Source organism: Diadema setosum, chromosome 11 (assembly GCF_964275005.1).
Source record: "Diadema setosum chromosome 11, eeDiaSeto1, whole genome shotgun sequence".
NCBI lineage: Eukaryota > Metazoa > Echinodermata > Echinoidea > Diadematoida > Diadematidae > Diadema > Diadema setosum.
Window position 1 is genome coordinate 2,251,586 of NC_092695.1, and position 19,242 is coordinate 2,270,827.

The window sequence follows — 19,242 nt, forward strand, 5'->3', positions numbered from 1 at the left end:
TATCACTCCAACCATCTTTTAGTTACGGCTTTCAGAAAGTCAATTATCAACGTTAATCGCACCTGCATTTCGTTATTCAAACAGAGATCCTGCATGGCTACATTAGATCTCTTAGAAGCAGGACGAGGAAAAACCAAGAGAAAACTACAAAGCATTCTAATTATTCCTCAGTATACAGTTCTATTACAGGGTGGTCCACAACTTGAAATTTGAGCATGTTACAATTCGAAGCTCAGAATCTAAGAATATATTGCAGAAATTACATGCGCGCGGAGCGCACACCATGAGCACATAGTATGCAATGTTTTGCAGCTTATCTCTCTTTGTGTTGCTTACATTTAATGTTCTCTATCATGTTTTGCACTCAAATATCTAAGCACCTGGTAGTTTGATGTTCCTTTAATGCTAAGCCTGTTGCAATTTTTTGAGGATGTTGCATAGCATGCTGCTGGCTTTTGAGGATGTTGCACAAGAGTTCAGGATGTTGCGCACTATAGTTACAGTGCATATTGCAGCGACGTGCTGAAACCGCTCATAGACCACCCTGCCACTATCCCGTGTGCTATAAACTCTCATGCTCCCATCGACTCATAATAGTTTGGAAATCGTTTCAGAGTGTAAGAGTGTCATGTGTAGATCATTGGATGCATAAAAACACAGGTGCTCTATATGAATTGCCTGTTATTAGTACATCATTGTTTGAGTTCGAAGGAACAATAGATGTTATAGGGAGTAAAAGTAGAAATTGGAGCATTAGAAATATGTTATGAGTATCGTTAAAAAGGATTTTCTGGTCAATTTCAGAAAAGATAATGGTAAATCAACTAATACGCGTATCAGTTCAATTACCCCCTCACATGTTCACTTTCACTCTTTTAGAGTGACCTCAGGGATCACTCCAAAATCTTCGAGTGATCCATGAGGTCACTCCAAAGTGAGTGAAAATTAACATTTTCACTCAAAATTCACTTCAATTTCACTCTAAATTCACTCTTTTTTGTATTCACTCCTTCAAGAGTGAATATTTTCACTCGATTTTTTTTTTTTTTTTTTTTTTTTTTTTTTTAGAGAGAGAGCAGGGTCAAGTGTTGACATAAAAAGCGTTCCTGAAATCCCTCCCCATTGTAGTTTTCATTCTATACGCAAGTCCCACCTTCCTAATATGATTGCGACTATACATACTTCAAATAATTATGCATAGATGTGAGTAAAACGGACCGCAAAGACGGCAATTCTTACGAATGAACGAATTAGAAATACGATTAAAAAATACCATTTGCTCATTCTGTCAAAGTGTTTGGCAGTATTTGCAATTTGATCGTTGAGTTATTGTCTTCAGCGGCCAAAGACGGACTTTGGATTCCGACAGTTTTCTCTCTTTCATTTTCACTATCATTTTTTTTCTTTTAACTGCGACAGCAATGTGGATGAAACTGAATGATCGAAACGTTAGATTGATTGGAGAAAGTATGAAAGTGACCGTATAAGGACCCAACAGGGCCCAACAGTCGCACCAACAGTTGACATTGCACGGTGCATTATAGTGGTAATGGAAGAATGACAGTTTTCTTTGTTTTGCCTTGTTTTAGTTTTAGAAAAGAAAAAGTAGTTTTTCACACTTTTTGATAATAATATTTGCCAACTAGAATCAGCTACTGACAAGTTTCAAAGTGTGTGTGTGTGTGTGTGTGTGTTTATGCCACTCCTCTAAGAAGGCCTTCATCGACTGCTGACAAGTAAAGATAAACAACAAAAAGTCAAACCCTATTATTTTCTGCAAATATAAGCTCCCCCAAGAAAACAACAACAACAACAACAACAACAACAACAACAACAACAACAACAACAACAACAACAACAACAACAACAAAACAATCTTTTGCGCCCGCCCTGTCTATGCCTTAACATGGGGAACGAGGGTTTAGATTGTTTACTTTCAGGAGTCGACGGTGCCGAAAATTACTTTACTATAATTATTATGAACAGCGCCACCACACGTTAGAGGTTTCTCCACACAGGTGCTACACATTCTGATAATAGTAGTTTTAGGCTTTCAACATCTGGAAAATCGCAAAAGATGGTGGTTTGGTTGCAAAACAAGAAACCTCCTCCATTTTTAAAAGTCAAAGTCGCATATTTTGAATATCACTGACCACATTTCAGAGTCTACATACGCTATGAAAATAGATGGCTCAGAAATGGTTTAAATTTCAAGAAAATTTTGACAAAGAGTTTTGACGTACATGGAATCTCTAACGCTCCTCCTTGTTAAATCTAGACCACATCTCAAAGTTAATGCCGATTCTTCATAAACTGTTGATGTCTGCCCAGATGCTCTCTTACTCTGTTTTTGACTGTATACATTGCTGTCATATGTAAGGAAAATTAATGTTATTATAGTTATCATTCAAAAGCCTGAGGTTTTAAAAATGTGAAAAAAAAAACACAAAAAAACTTTATCACCCAGAACATCAACATCAAAATGTTTGGTTTGGTGACTGTATATGATTATCTACCTATCAGAATCCATTAAATCATCTTTAATCTATTTATCTCTATCCATTTACCTTGTCTGTCTGTTCCTCTGTCTGTGTATAAATGTATTATATGCATGGAAGCACTGTGCTATCATAGTTAGAATTGAGAATCTTTGAACTAGGGGTCCCTAAGCTTAAAATTTGACCAAGTGAGTTCATACTATTACAATAATATGATGTAATATATAGAAATATTCATATAAAGGGGTCCTATACACACACACACACACACACACACACACACCACAGGGATCAAAACTAACTTTTTTTTTTGTTGTTGTTGCTCTGGTGCCCTTTTGGGCCGCTAAAATATTTGAATTCAAATTTTGGTGGCCTGAAATTGAATTTTGTAGCTACCCGATCAGCCCTGAGATATATATAATACATGTATATATAATATAGGCCTATGAATATATATATAATATATAATATATATATATATATATATATATATATATATATATATATATATATATATATATATATAATAGAATGAGCGAAAAAAAAAAGAAAGAAAAAGAGGGCAAGATGTACAAGGAGAGTGGGAGGGAGAGAGTATAAATTTTTAGATATTAGGTTTAGAGATTTTACCCAATAAATGACTAAAAGTAGAGGAATGGTGTATAATATTGTACACTTCAATACAAAACACATACAGAAGTACACAGACGAACAATCAGTGAATGCATTATTGTTTCCACAAGAGCCGAACAGTCACACTTTTATTGCACGTTGAAATTATATAAGACTTCAAATGTGGGATAAATAATATCACGGCATGAAGTATGGTACAGACGAAAAAAAGTTTGATTTAACTACACTTTTGATACATACACTGTACTGGGAAGGCATAGAACATTTCGACATAACTTGACACAGTACGTATACGGGTGTCTCCACAAGGACCTAAAACTCACATTACTTACAAGTAGGCTGTGATTTGCTCATAACAACAGGGTTTTCTTACTCTTATTCTCACAACATCAAATTTGTTTCTCTTTTTGTTTGTATTTTACATCAATTATAATCACACTCTTCTTGAATATATCAATGCATTCTCATCCAATGCTTAGGTTGATTTACATACAAACTACACAGTGAAGACAAGGAGACATATAGATGGACTTTCTATAATGTACAAACTGCCTTTGGATCTATATTGCATGCATTTTGCTAAAGGCTTAGTTATGATATTGACATATTTACAAGCACCTTTAGTTTAAAATCACCTTCCGTTCAACTGTCAATGCAAAGACTGGCTATCAAATATTAACAGAATACTAAATTTTAAATACATGATTCCAAGCGTATCATACATGTTGTTGTTGTTGTTTTTTCTTCCTAGGATTAAATACCCAGAAAAAGTAATTGTCAGGCAATTATAATGCAGAATTGTACTATTCCATTATCATAATAATTATATAAAAATTGATACCAAGCACTTGTTTATCTTCATGTCCAGTAAACAGTGGTATGCAACATTATGGATGATGTACACTGCAAAAGTACCAGCAAAAAATTGACATCACATTATTTGGTCAGATACTGTACCAACTTATTTCACTATAAAAAAAAAAAAAGGAATACAGCCAATCATCAGACTAAAATTGTATTATCTGTGTTGCTGCTACAGATGCAAAAAACTTTGCATAATCATTTTCAGTGCTAGACTAATGTCAGTGAGGTTTGCTACTTCATTTTCTTTTTTGTACACAGTTTCATATATATGTAAAGAAAGTAACTGTTTGTGGCTATTTTCATGCTAGCTCAAGAATGTAAGATTGGTAAAATAGAAAATTTCCAAACTTGGGAATATTCCATATCTACTGTAGTGCACTGTACTGAATTTTTAATCTTAATATCAAATAAACTAACTGTTCAACTTCAAACTCACAAGAGGTATTTGTTCTTGTACTGAAATCATGTGTCCAATGATGACAAATAAAGCTCAGAGGTCATGTCACACATGAGGCCCTAGCCATCACACTCTATATCCAGTGGGTGAACACAATCTAGTGAACCATGTTTGCATTGGGGAAGCAGAAACAACCTCTGTTATAAATATGAGAGGTTTTCTGTACACTCACATTTAAAATTCTGCCCCAGTTCTCACTTGTATTTTTTCCTTTCACTTGAAGTCTCTTCCTTAAGCTGCATTGATTAAGAAAAAAAAAGTTGATAACAAAAATACCACCCCCCCCCCAAAAAAAAAAAAATGGATTTAACATTTGGCAGTGAAAATTTATGTGAAATTTACATAGAGCAGACAGCTTGTATACACACTGAATATATATGTTTGCATTAGACAATAATCTCAATATTGAAGATGTTTTCCTTGCAATACAGGTTATACACATTAAGTACTATTTACAGTAGAAACCTATGGCATCGACATTCTTGCCATTACTTTCACATTCAAGGAGTTTCTTGCCCTAGTCTAATCATCTTCTGACTGAAAAACACTAGAAAATTATTCATCAACATGAAATGGCTTATCTCATACCCACAAATAACTGGATTGTAATTTGCAGTGTAAGCTTGTAAGCCATGAAAAAAAGAAATGACATGCTTAGATTCATTTTGTTCAGTTTGCCAATGTCTTATATAGAACATGATATCAAATTAAAGAATAAACTTTCCATTCCAAGAATATTACAAGGTGAATTTGACCTTCAATATTTAGGAGAGTGTGGATGAGAAGTCAACAAAAATATTTAGTATTTCAAATGATCAAGCTGCTGACATTTGCTACATGTTTTCCTACTTCATGGATTGAGAAATATTTTGCTCAACCATTCTGCTCAATACAAAAATCAATTTGACAAATTCTGATCCTCAGATTACAATTTTCATCCCAAAATACATACAATTATCATCTTCAATCCATATTCCTTTGTCTTCACTCCAAATCTATTCAAGGGCACAATCATAAACACATAACATGAGAGACATAGATAAAAGGTTCAGCTAAACAGAACTTCACCTTCAGACAAAATATGCAAGTCTTTACTTGACATTTACAGTAGGAAGAAATTGCACAACAATCTTTGAGCTTTTCTCAATAAATAAATAATTTCCTACAATCAGACACAAAAATAAATATCTGCTACCTTCCAATGCAATGCTACACTTACTAGTACATAGGAAATATTATAGATATTTCAACACTGATATGGTAGCATGCAAAGGAGTTCATTCATTTTTTTTTTTTCAGAGCATAATCTTGCAATTCTAAAGAAATAAAGAAAGTAAATGACAGGTTCTCCATTTTCTTATTATCATTCATGAAAAAAAATCATAGTACTAGTTACTATTTCAAAACCTTCTGTACTAACAGCAATTAGTACTTGTTTTAGTCCTGAAAAAATAGGTCTATGGCTTTTCATCCGTACTCTGCACACAATTTTCACAATAGTACTTTAATTCAATGACATGCCACACGCATTTTACACAAATTTTGGTCATTTTTTTTTTCAGCAAACAGAAAAAGATGACAAAGATAGAGAAAGAAAATGCTACTTTGAAACTGAATTTGAGAAATGTATGTATGACTGTAGATGAATAAACATGTCTAGCATGAAATGATGTATGAAAATCAACTAATTTTTTTTGTTTTTGTTTTTGCAGACCCACATTTTTTTTTCTCTTCATGTTTATGCTGATTAAGTGTTGGACAATGCATACACTTTATTGGCCAAGAAGAACAAATAAATCAAAGCAGATTATTCACCCATCGGTGAAAAGTCAGACACATACGATGAGATTCACTCCTACTTGCATCCAACCACAAAGCTCTACAGAGAAACACTGAAAAATGTACCTGTATTATCTACAAACTACTAACAAGCAAACGTCAGATAGGAAACCATCGAGATGCCCCTGGGGGCACTGCGGTATTTCTGACCCAACACTGTCTGAATACATGACACTGATTTTTACTGAAGGAAATGTGCATTCCTTTGCCACACGAAGCTGTACCCTTTACGGCATATTCTTTCTCACACAAGTACATCAAAAGACACACGTTTTCTACAATGTACACTGCATGCAGAAATTATTTTCAACTTTACATGAATGCTTTTCAGTTGCAATTCACACACACAAAAAAAGAACACCAATGAGATCAAATGAACAGCAAGGTATTCTGGTCCCATGAAAGGAAAAAAAAATCAAGTTTTACACTTGCCTTGATTCTGTCCTCGTGAGATCAAAATCAAAGTCAGATTGTACAGTAGTAGCAAATATCCACAGCAAGGCATATAGTGCATCACATGCCATGAAATGATTTACTATACATACATTGATCCTTACAATAATTGGGAAGCATTGAGAGAAATAGAAACGAAAACAACAGAAACCAACTCTCTTCAACGTCAAAGCATTGCAACAAACTGTACAAGAAATGACAAGACTTTGTGCCTACAGATATAACGAACCGTCTACGTCACCAGGGCCCACATGTCTACAGACAACAGTGAAGAATTCCTTCTTTGGAACCTTGTCTGTCTGTCTGTCTGTCTCTCTTTCTCTCTCTCTCTCTCTGTCTTTTTTTTTCTCTGTCTCTCTCTCTGTTTTCCTTCTATTCATGGCTTGTCCAAGAACCACCCCCCCCCAAAAAAAAAGTGCTATGCTTTAACATTCGCTGTTTGTTCATTTCATAATATAAAAAAACCTCTAGAAGATTGGACTCATGACAATAACAAACAGCAAAAGTAATATGTATGATTATAATAACAATAACAATAACATTTATAATGATAATGATAATAATAATGATGATAATAATAATAATAATAATAATAATAATAATAATAATAATAATAACATTTATAATGATAATGATAATAATAATGATGATGATAATAATAATAATAATAATAATAATAATAATAATAATAATAATAATAATAATAATAATAATAATAATAATAATAATAATGATAATAATAATAATAATAATAATGATAATAATGATGATGATAATAATAATAATAATAACAAAAACAACAACAGTAACAATAATGCTATTGCATAATGATGAGCTTTCAATGCACTGACAACCAATAACTTTCAGTCCTGCAACTAGCACTTTGAAATGTTTTATCTTCGAAAAGGAAGCATTCATTATGCCTCGAGAACCCTTCATGACAGAGGCATAAAAATAGTTTATCATTAAAATAAAAGTATACTAGTGCAAACATATAGAATATGTTGAAACAAAAAAAAAAATCTGCATGGACAAGAAATTTAGCAGCAGTTGCTCCATGAAAATGTTTTCTGATAATGCATTGGTCGAACATCAGTTTCGTCCGGACAGAAAATCTTAATAAATCATAAATAATGCACCTAAATCACAATATAAAAGTTGACAATGCAAACATTAAACCAAACAGAAAAAGGTGGATCAAATATCTGCATAACTGGACAACTGTTTGCTGACAATGCAGTGTCCAAAATTGTTTGCCATCACATACTTGGCATATTTGCCATATACTTGGTACACTCACTGTACACACATGTATATCTGTACATTCATACTGTAGTGATTGTCACAGAGCGCAAACAATGCACAGTTACATATTTACACAATATCTAGACATATGCACAATTTTTATGCACGCAAAGCATATCATGCAATAATTTACCATTTAACAATGGAGTATTTGATAGTGGACAACGCAATCAATTTGCCAACTTACAAAACCCTGTGTTTTGTATATCTATGGTAATCAGGCAATATATTCCATAGTGGCATGCAGCATGAACAAAAATAGATTATTTGGGACAAATATATACCAGAAAGAGTATAAAAAGATGTCATGACAAACACAATCTTCTTTCCAAGTGCACAAGAACGAATGCTTTGGACATCTATGATATCGTAACCACCCTCTGAAATGGTCGTGTAGTATACAAGGCATATTTTTTGTGCTAGATTCATGTTGTATAATATGCATACAAGGCCCCCATGAAAAGCAGGGCTTTATCACTGATGAGGCAACTCTGGATAATGAATATTCATTCACTTATTATCTATTAAATGAATATTCATTTTGAATAACAATGAAGCATCTTGGTGACACAAAATACTAACAACTCCAAGAGAATAATATATTTCCTGGTAGCCTGTATGGTTCTACACGGTGCACAAGTGTGTTAGCACACAGCGGTCTTTTAAGATTTTTTGCCTCAAGTTAGGGTAATTCCCATAAGCGATTTGGGGAAAACATGATACATCCATATTGTACACGCAACAGGTTAATGCTAGGTGGCATTAAAAGTCTATATGTAGCACAGTAGAAGGTCTTCCAATAGAAGTCTTAATCAGCACCATACCAGCCCGTGTTATATTCAAAGCCTCTACAACTGTTTTGCTTGAAATCTGATATCATTAAAAATCACCTTTATTACAGTACTAGTATAATTTGTTAATCAAAATGTTTTTAAAAGAAATCAAACCATGCTATCAAATTGGACCATTTGAAAAATATCAAAGATATTAGACAAAAAGGTAATTTCTTTACAAAGTATTTGGTCATTAATGAGTACATATGTTGGTCTTTTTAGGATTTTAAAGAAATTTGAAATGAAAATATGGTAACCTAAAAGAGCTCATGCTCAAGCAGCAAATAGCAGAAAAGTTTATTTATCATTTGGTCACATCACTGGAATGATTAATCATCTTTTGCAGTAGACAACCATCATATAGTGTAGTTTATTCTTTCATGAGGAATGTAGAAATACAGTGATGGACATAAAACTACTTGAGATTATGAACTAAAAGATCATGTGGTGTACAAAAAGAAATGCAATTGACAATTCGGTTGATTATTTAAGGATAGCCACTCACATCTATTTTCTTTCTTAAATAAGCACAAATCTTTGATGCAGCAAGATCCTGTTATGCTTTTCATCAGCTTCCAGGTTTACAAAGTAACAAATTTCTTTATCTTTTTAAAATTAAAAGTCTGGATTTATATTCAAGACAACTTATAGAATGGAGTATGATCCATAGAAATGATGGACCTTATCACCATGGAAGCAAAAAAGTCTTGTCACATGGTCCCACAAATATGTATCCATGTGATACACATGAACAAAAGACACTCATCTATACACTTTCTTAGGAAATCTCTTTGAGATTCTGCAGCTTGTCAGCATGATAGCGAAACAAAGGAAAAAGAAAAAGAAAAGCTTAATCTATTATTCAAAAATGCCTGTCTTTCATGCATCTATGATTCTTCCTCGCTTCTTTTCAGATGAAGATTTATTTTTGAAGCTTTTTATAGCTCTCAATTCCTCCACAATACATTATGCAATGATACACCCATGGATCTGAAGATTGTACGGAATACTTAATTCCTCTGCCATGCAGAAGACCTTCACTAGCCTCGCTTTGTAATTTGGGTTTCTACAACGCACAGTGTCCAGTCGGCTAAATCCTTGAAAGCGCGGGATGATCTATGTGAAATAATGCCAATTCAATCCCAACTAGATCAGTGCCAACAGACATCTGATCAGAATATAACAAGATAGTCTCAAACTGGACTAAAGAACACAAACGAAATATAGTATATCATGCTGAAAATTCTCTCTACTTACAACTCTCTACGCATTTTTTTTTTTTTTTTTATGTTCACAGAGCGAGGAGAGCAACATCATCGGCTATACTCTAATTCTAAGAGCAAAATAACTAGCCATTGCCCACAGAAAATTTCACTGTACACTGTTTTTCTTACTTTCTGATACTTCATAGAATTTTGGTCTGTGAATTTTGTTTGTTTGTTTGTTTTGTCTTGTTTTGTCTTGTTTTGTTTTTGGTGGATCCATACACTCCAATGCAGTCTGTATGAAACTTCATTCATTTAAAAATTTTACTAAAAAAAAACAAACCCACCAATTATTCAAACTTTGGTGGATTTACAATTCTATAGAAATGTCTACACAGAATGCATACCCATGTATAGTATGTGGGACATTGGATTGCAAAATTGAGGCAAGAGCATTTGTTGGTTAAGTCAGAAGAAGTGGTGTCCAGCAAACATTTATTGTCACACCATCAGACAAGTAATCCCAAATGTATAATTGTAAACACTTTTGTTTCTGCAATAAGAGAAAAGAGACAGAAATAGATAAAGCTTAGAATTCACATAGATGGATCTTAATGAGTGATCAAGTGACAAGATAATATGAGAATCTTAAAAACTCTCCACAAACAATTATCCACTCCTGATGACCTCAAGACTACATAGAGTTCATGACAGACTAATGCATCATGTATAGATACAAATGTTGTTGTTTTTTGCTTTCTGTGATTTACGCTGTACTGCTGAAATTGTGGAAGTTGTGAATACACCAAACTGTAGAAATTTGCTCTCATTATTAATTCATTATCAACGTGATTGTTACATCCAGAATCATTTTTCATCTCTGAACTCTGAACACTTTCTACTTTTTGCCTATCACTAGTAAACTATTTCCTATATATGCACTTCTTTTGCTCACTCATTCACTGAATCTCTCTCTCTCTCTCTCTCTCTTATTTCTCTCTCTTTCTATCTACCGTAAGTGATCTAGCTTTTAACCAGTTTTCACTGCACATATCTTCTATCTCTCTATCTATGTCTCCTGAATTCTTTTCCTTTCCGTTTGCTTTTACCAATACTTGATAGGTTACAGCCTGGAAACTGAAGATTCATACATGATGAAATGAAGACACTGATCAAGAATTAGATATGCCATGAAGACCATCAGCTGTTGGATTGATGTACTGTTCCACTGCTCAGACTCTTTGGTCCATCCCGGGCTCCGTACAGGTGCGAGGAGGAGATCCTTCAGAAGGTGAACTCATCCTGCTGGGGTATGTCCTCCGCCCCCTCCGCACCCTCTCGTGGGCGACGCCCCTGGAAGTACTTGCCGTCCTTGTCCAAGGCAGTCGACTGAAAGGTAAGTATGGCAAAACACAGAAATTCAAAAGTATTCTTCAGGGATCTGAAGCTCTACAGGGAAGGGTAGAGCCTGATAAGTGTTTTGATTGTAAAATTGTACTTGAAATAAAAACCTGGTTAAACATTTTCCTTCTTGATTATTCCCATCATATCTAGATATGGTTTATCATGCAGAAAAGCAAAATTAAAACAGATCCATACAAACCCTCCCCTACCAAAAAATAAAACCAACAACAACCCCCCCCAAGAAAAAAAAAGAAACACGCACACAAAACAAAACAACTTGAATCACACCTAACAAACTTTAACTGTTTAGGTGGTTTACCAAACATAAAACCTTGCTATAAGATAAGGATTTTCTTTATTTTTTAGGTATCAGCTGATATAATTCAGTGTCAATACACATTACCAATTTGACATCATCTGTAAACTTATTGCCATCACAGCCTTGCTAACTTTGGATATTCAATGGTGACGGACTAATAAATATAGGTAGCAATGATGTCAGGGCTGACTAAGCACAAAGGAGAATACTGAAGTGTTGTGGCATTGGTCGAAAAATCAATGCAATATGTAATGACCCACATCTCTATCACAGCATATCATGATAGGGGAGTTTTTTGCTGATTTGATGTAAAATGACGAAATATGAATATATTGGAATGGTGATGCATACAGTGATGACAGCGATGCCGGCTGCGTTGCTGGACATCTTTGGCTTGAGGGCGAAGTTGACGCTCAGCTCCCTGGAGACGTCGATCGGCACATCTCGGTTGATGGCATCATCATCCTAGGGGATGGGAGGAAACCATGGCAATGATGAGGATGTGGTGGTAAGTGGTAGAGGGGACATGAGAACCAAATATGATTTTATGTATTCATCTTGAAGTATTGTAGGCAAGAAAAGATAACATTATTGATTATGATACATCCTACAAGACATGGATTTTGAACAGGGCAGTGCACAGTAGCAACTCAGTGGGTTTGCCAGTTTGCTGGGTGATTTTCATTTAGTGTGATTGATCAGACAATTTAGAATGTGTGTGCACGTATATGTATATGTGTGTGTGTGTTTGTGTTATGTATGAATGTATAAATGTATTAATGTATGAATGTATGTATCTATGTATTAAAGTAGTATGTATGTATGTATGTATGTATGTATGTACTACAGTACTGATACTACTTAGTCTAACAATGGTTTCTGTCATGACCAACTGTAATAATGATCAATTGGAAATGATCATACAGTGTGCTACATAGGACTTGCATATGTGTAGGTAAAATAACACTACCACACATTGTAACTATTGTGGATTTAGAAGATGTATGATGGAGAGATACAAGGAAAAAAAAAAAGGAAAAAAAAGATTTCAGGCCATGATGGTCGGTGGTGAGCTTACCCTGACCCAGGGGTGATCCATGACATCGGTAGCAGAGAAACGCTTGTCTGCATCCCCCTCCAGCATCCCCGTGATGAGGTCCTTGGCTGAGATAGAGATCTCATCCCAGTACGGAGAATCAAAGCTGTAGTCGCAGGCGACGATCTTGTCGAACAACTCCTCTTGATTGTTTGCGTCGGTACTGTGAGTCACAAATAAAGTGTATACACAAAACTTTCCATTTCATTGTTCACCAAATTCATTCTTTTTCAATGTTTTCTTTCTCTTTGTGATTCTAATACAGTCTAAACAGGCTCTTGTTTAATTATTGTTCATTACTTGTTTTATCAAACAGTGTGGGTTTGTAAATCATTTTGACTTGATGCACTTCCAAATACGAGAGATCAATTCATTGAGTCCACCACCTAGGGCTGAATGGCATATGTCATGTACAAGGCACCACAGGTTCTACTTAATGTAATTTGGAGTCTTTGTTTGACATTGATCTTGTCATTATGAGACCATGGTTTAACCCGTTGAGGACGAGTCCCGAGTATACTCGGGCAGGTGTCTATGGGAAATGCGTGTTGTAGCAAAATCAATCCGTCCTCAACGGGTTAAAGAAGGTAAACACGTCTGGATACTCATGTTCAGACTATCCTTTCATACGACCAAGAAAGCAAATTAGGAGGAAATAAGAATATCCCATCTTTTCTTCCAGTCATATCAAGGAAGAATTATCTATTCAATCAAGCAAAGGATATACACCAAGCTCTTGTTCTATATGATGAAATGTTCTTCATACAAATTGTCACTATTATTGCCAAGATGCCCCTTCCCCTTTGAGATCCCCATGAAGTATTTGCATGCATGATATAAAGGCATATCATATTATAAGACTGAAATTAGAACTTTTCTTTGACTACATGATATACCATTATTTTTCATAAAGCATATGCCACAAAGAGCTATATAATCATATACCTGTCCCTCTGTTTCATCATTCACATTTCGAGATCTATCCACAGCAATATTCCATGGTGTCTCAGTTTGTGTATTTCTCAGCTGAGAAAGCTTCTAGAAACGAGAGAGAGATATTTGTGACAAACATGATGACACATAAGCGCATGATGAAATGAAGTAGAATAAATTATGAAAAAAAGATGAATTATTTGAAGAGTTTGTTTGCAAAAACCGATAAGTCCATATTTGCCAAACGGAGATATTTGCAATTAACGGTCAAGAAAAATAAAGAGAATAATAAGAAAAGTTTTGCTTCTTTTGACCATAACTTCAAAAATGTACCTTTATATGTAGTGACCAATATAACATTTAAAAGGTATTATTTTGTACATTATGACAGAGACTGTACTTCAAAATCTTCAAAAATGGACTTATCGGTTTTTGCAAACAAACTCTTCATCTATATTTTACCTTCTGAAGGGTGGAAATCCACACAGGAGGATGTACATAATGACACCAGCGGCCCAGATGTCTACCTTGAGACCATACCTGCAGGGAAAAAGAAATGAATGTATTGCACGGTTTACTAAGAGACTGAAAACATGATGAAGAATCTGACATCATAGCAGCATGCCTGCATTTCTGTAACTTTGGAGAACCTTTCTTGATAATACTTAACCCGTTGAGGATGAATGTCGAGTATACTCGGGCAGGTGTCTATGGGAAATGCGTGTTGTACCAAAATAAATCTGTCCTCAAAGAGTTAATGACTGTGATGTCATTAACAAACACAATTGATAAAGAATTCATTCAACCCTTTGTGGAAAAAGGTCCCTAGCACAATTTTTACATGCTTTATGTCTAAAAGTGAATGCGTTCTTCATACATACACTATTATGTACAATGTATCTCTTTTTGTGGAAGCAATGTCCTTCATTTGAATGCCTTAGTACATACATCATACATTTACTGCTACTGTACCACTCATTTCTATAATATTTTGTCTCTTTAGATACTACTTTAATATTCATATGCATACATCAATGACAGTGTGTTGAAGTCATGCCACATATTAATCAGATCAATGAGTATATCTACATCTCTATCTATATCTATCTATCTACCCATCTATATACCCATCTATCTATCTACCCATTTATCTTGCTATGTACCAACCTATCTCACTATCTGTCTACATGTGTATCTACCCACATATCTATCTATCCACCAATCTACCTATCTATTTATTTATTGCCCGTATATATCTATTCATCTATCTATCTATATAATTATCTATCTGTCTACCTACCTATCTATCTCTATCTATCTATCTATCTATCTATCTATCTATCTATCTATCTATCTATCTATCTATCTATCTATCTATCTATCTATCTATCTATCTATCTATCTATCTATCTATCTATCTATCTATCTATCTATCTATCTATCTATCTATCTATCTATCTATCTATCTATCTATCTATCTATCTACCTACCTACCTATTCATCTATTACCAGTATCCATCTATTCATCTATCTATCTATCTATCTATCTATCTATCTATCTATCTATCTATCTATCTATACATCCATCCATACATCTACCTATTCATCTATTACCAGTATCCATCTATTCATCTATCTGTGTATCTGTCTACCTATCTATCCATGAAAATATAAACATTTACCTATCTATGCAAAATGAGTATGTGCTGGAATGAATCAAGCCACTAACCCTGTTTCCATGATGATCTCCGGGGCGACGTAGGTCGGTGTGCCGCACACCGTGTAGAGTAGACCGTTTACGACCGTGGCCAGGCCGAAGTCGCCCAGCTTCAGCGACTTGGTGCCGTCTTCGTGTTCGCACACCAGCAGGTTCTCAGCCTTGATGTCGCGGTGGACGATGCTCATGGAGTGCAGGTAGAAGAGGGCACTAAACAGGTTGTGCACCATGCAGCTGGCGTCACGCTCGGTGTATTTGGTCGTGGTGGTGATGGCATCAAATAGGTCTCCACCCTATTGTCACACAAGGAGTGATCAATGTACACCACAAAGGAGTATGAGTGGTCTGGTACACAAAAGAATTTTTGAGATATATATTCATACACATAAATACATAAGTAAATGAAATTAGTAAGAAAGTAACTTCAGTTTGGAAATTTGATGAACATTTTTTTATCTATTCACATACTGATCATTCATGGTATTTCAAGATCTCTTATCTCGAATTAGATATATGAAATAAATAACAAATGAAACAGAAGTGTAGGGCACAGTCACAGCTGCATCCAAATTCCCTCTGATATTCTATAGCACATGACACAGACTGATTAAAACAGCAGACATTCTCGCATAGCAAGACATGGTTTACATACGCCATACACATTATCAAACAGCTGCCAATTGATGGAAAATTTGAGTACAACATTCCAGCCATCATTCACACAACTATGTGTATGTGTGTGTTGACATGAATGAATGCTCTTTGTACCAGGAGCCATTCCTCTTATTACCTTCACGAGCTCCATGACGAGATAGAGATGGGTGGGGCAATCGAAGTCCTCGATCAGAAGGATGATGTTGGGATGCTTCACCTGTCGCAGGATGCTCACTTCATTCTCTATCATCTTTTCCTGTTGCCATAGAAACAATGAAACACACAAAATATTATAGTGATAATATACAGACCAATGAATATACTATTCTGACAAAAAAAAAAAAAAAAAATCCAAGAAAGAATTGAAAACTTGTGAGAGTTTTCTGATACTGTTGGACTTGCTTGTGCAATTTGGTAATGACAAGAGAAAAGGTATATATCGTCGCTGGGGTGACAAAACCTCGTATCTCAAAATTGTCAAATGTTCAGGAGAGCGAAAAAACATGGCGGCCAAAGCACTATAGTGAATGGGAAAGCCTTCTCTTTGACATGTCATGGTGGCTTCATTTTTGGAGTAAGACAGTTAGGATTTGGCCAAGACATCACTTGACCCATTATTTGACCATTAAGCTAAAAAAATTTTTTTTTGACATTTTTGAGATACGAGGTCTTGTCACCCCAGCGACGATATACCATTCTGCATATCAAAAATGGAAATGAAAGTACAGTTCTACAGGATAGGGAATTCCTAATCACATGTTCTGGTTTATCAGTCCTTGACCTCTACATCACACACACACATACACACGCAAATCTAGCAAAGTACGTACAATAAGGTCGTTAATGCCTTCCTAGTAAAGTGAAACTTTTGGCTCAAACACTGGCTTGCAGAGTGAAACTTAAACCACAAACAATAGACATAAATATATGGTTTTCTTTTTTGACAGATGAGCTTGTCATATGTTATGGTCACACAAGCCAAGGTAGACACATGATAGCCATTCTACACTTCCTGTTTATCTTCATTCATACTGAATGACTGGAGCAGGCAAAATTATACTAGGGCTGGAGTTGTATATTGTTTACATACAATTAATCTGCTTTGACAAATTTTGGAACAAAAGCAGCATTCATTGCAACTGATTGACAAATTGCCCTAATCTGACATAAATGAATAATTTATGATAAAGATTTACGTCGACATAGGGCAATTTGTAAATCAGTTGCAATGAAAGCATCTCAATGGAAGAATTTCATGGATTTGAATGAGAGCAGTATTCATTTTTGTCCATTAGTAGTAATAGCAGTTAGTAGTAATAGTAGTAGTAGTAGTAGTAGTAGTAGTAGTAGTAGTAGTAGTAGTAGTAGTAGTAGTAGTAGTAGTAGTAGGAGTAGTAGTAGTAGTAGTAGTAGTAGTAGTAGTAGTAGTAGTAGTAGTAGTAGAGTAGTAGTAGTAGTAGTAGTAGTAGTAGTAGTAGTAGTAGTAGTAGTAGTAGTAGTAGTAGTAGTAGTAGTAGTAGTAGTACAGTTGTAGCAGTAGCAGCAGTGGAAGTAGCAGTAGTAGATCCAGTAGTCATTATGATAGTAACATTTAAAGGATGTGTACAGTTCTGGTCGAGGCGGGGATTTAACTTTTAACGTTTTGCGAGATATTCAGAAACCACTCTATGAGATGTCAAAGAGCATGCAGTTCTAAGGGGTATCAAAAGTTTATTCGATGAAAATCGGTTCTGAAATGGCTGAGATATCCAATAACAAGGTGAAACAAAGTGATCCTAATTAAGTTGTGGCATGTCGCCTTTTATTATCAGCACTTTTTTGGATATCTCAGCCATTTGAAAACCAATTTCCATCAAATAAATGTTGAATCCTTCTTAGAATTACATGCTCTTTCAGATTTTATAAGAGGCTTTTTATTATCTCACTTTGGAATGTTCAAAACACGAATCCCCACCTCGACCAGTACTGTACAGTCCCTTTAAGTTAAAGGCTTGTCTACATCTAGCTAATCATGTGCATGGTACAGTGTATATACCTTTCCTTTACACCTCCTCTTACTGATGATCTTCAGTGCAAACTGATCTCCAGTGGACCTAAAAAAAGAAAAAAAAAAAACATTTTGAATATAAATCTTCAAGACATATCAAAAGCAAAGATCAATTCAATGATTGCAAAAATGCAACAAGATGTCCACAAGTAAATTCATCAGACAAAAGGACATATTTAAACATTACATCTGTCTCTGTGGTAGACACATTACCAGGTAAACATTCAGACAGAGTAAAAGGAGACTCACTGAATACTGAAATCTTACATTTCAAGCTGTTTGAACTACTTGTTATCTCTATGCATAATAGATAGGAAATGCAACAGCTTCAATAAGGTAGGAAAACCTCCAACATGATATCAAAATCCTGTGCACCATTTGCTTACCAGGGGGGCATTTCATGAAGCATTTTGTCCGACAAAGTTGTCAGACAAATTTGCTCTCAGCCAATCAGATGCAAGGATTTCAGTAGCTTGTAACAGTTTGTCAGAAACATATCCGACCAAAATGCTCCATGAAATGCCCCCCATATCTGTGAAAAGAAATATATTCCACAGCCCAACATCCCTTTCTCTTGGATACCTGTTCTTGCACTCCTTCACCACAGCAAAGTTCCCGTCTCCGATGATGCGTCCAATCTCATACTTCTCCTCCAGGTCTACAGGGATGTTTCCTCTTGGTGACTCCTCATCTCTCGCGGGCTCCCCGTAGTCAATGTCTCGGACCACTAATGAGAAGATGGACAATGAGATTCAGTGGTCAGCTTATGACCATAACACCTGACCCATGACCATGATGGATGTAAGATGAAAGTCATCTATTGGGATTTCGGAAGGATGAAATGACCCAATGAAAATTTAATGGCTCTGCTGGTATAAGATGCTATCCAAATATTGGTTACCCCTTGGCCTCTGGCTTGTAGGCTCTATTGCTTCTTGGTCCACAGCAGGGTGAAAACAGAGCTTATGGGATACAATGCATTCTG

The 19,242-nt window shown here is 35.3% G+C and overlaps 1 protein-coding gene across 1 annotated transcript in view; it reads right to left on the reverse strand.

Annotated features, from left to right (window-relative positions):
• Positions 1-11,371: 11,371 nt before the first annotated feature.
• Positions 11,372-19,242, reverse strand: part of LOC140234799 (serine/threonine-protein kinase DCLK1-like) — a 45,673-nt gene continuing 37,802 nt past the window's right edge. Inside the window, exons 6-13 of the mRNA XM_072314836.1 lie at positions 18,840-18,984; positions 18,246-18,303; positions 16,347-16,466; positions 15,569-15,849; positions 14,302-14,379; positions 12,889-13,069; positions 12,162-12,275; positions 11,372-11,476 (exon numbers count right to left, since the gene is read on the reverse strand). Of these exons, the coding sequence (XP_072170937.1) occupies positions 11,372-11,476; positions 12,162-12,275; positions 12,889-13,069; positions 14,302-14,379; positions 15,569-15,849; positions 16,347-16,466; positions 18,246-18,303; positions 18,840-18,984 (1,082 nt within the window). The remainder of the gene's footprint in view (positions 11,477-12,161; positions 12,276-12,888; positions 13,070-14,301; positions 14,380-15,568; positions 15,850-16,346; positions 16,467-18,245; positions 18,304-18,839; positions 18,985-19,242) is intronic.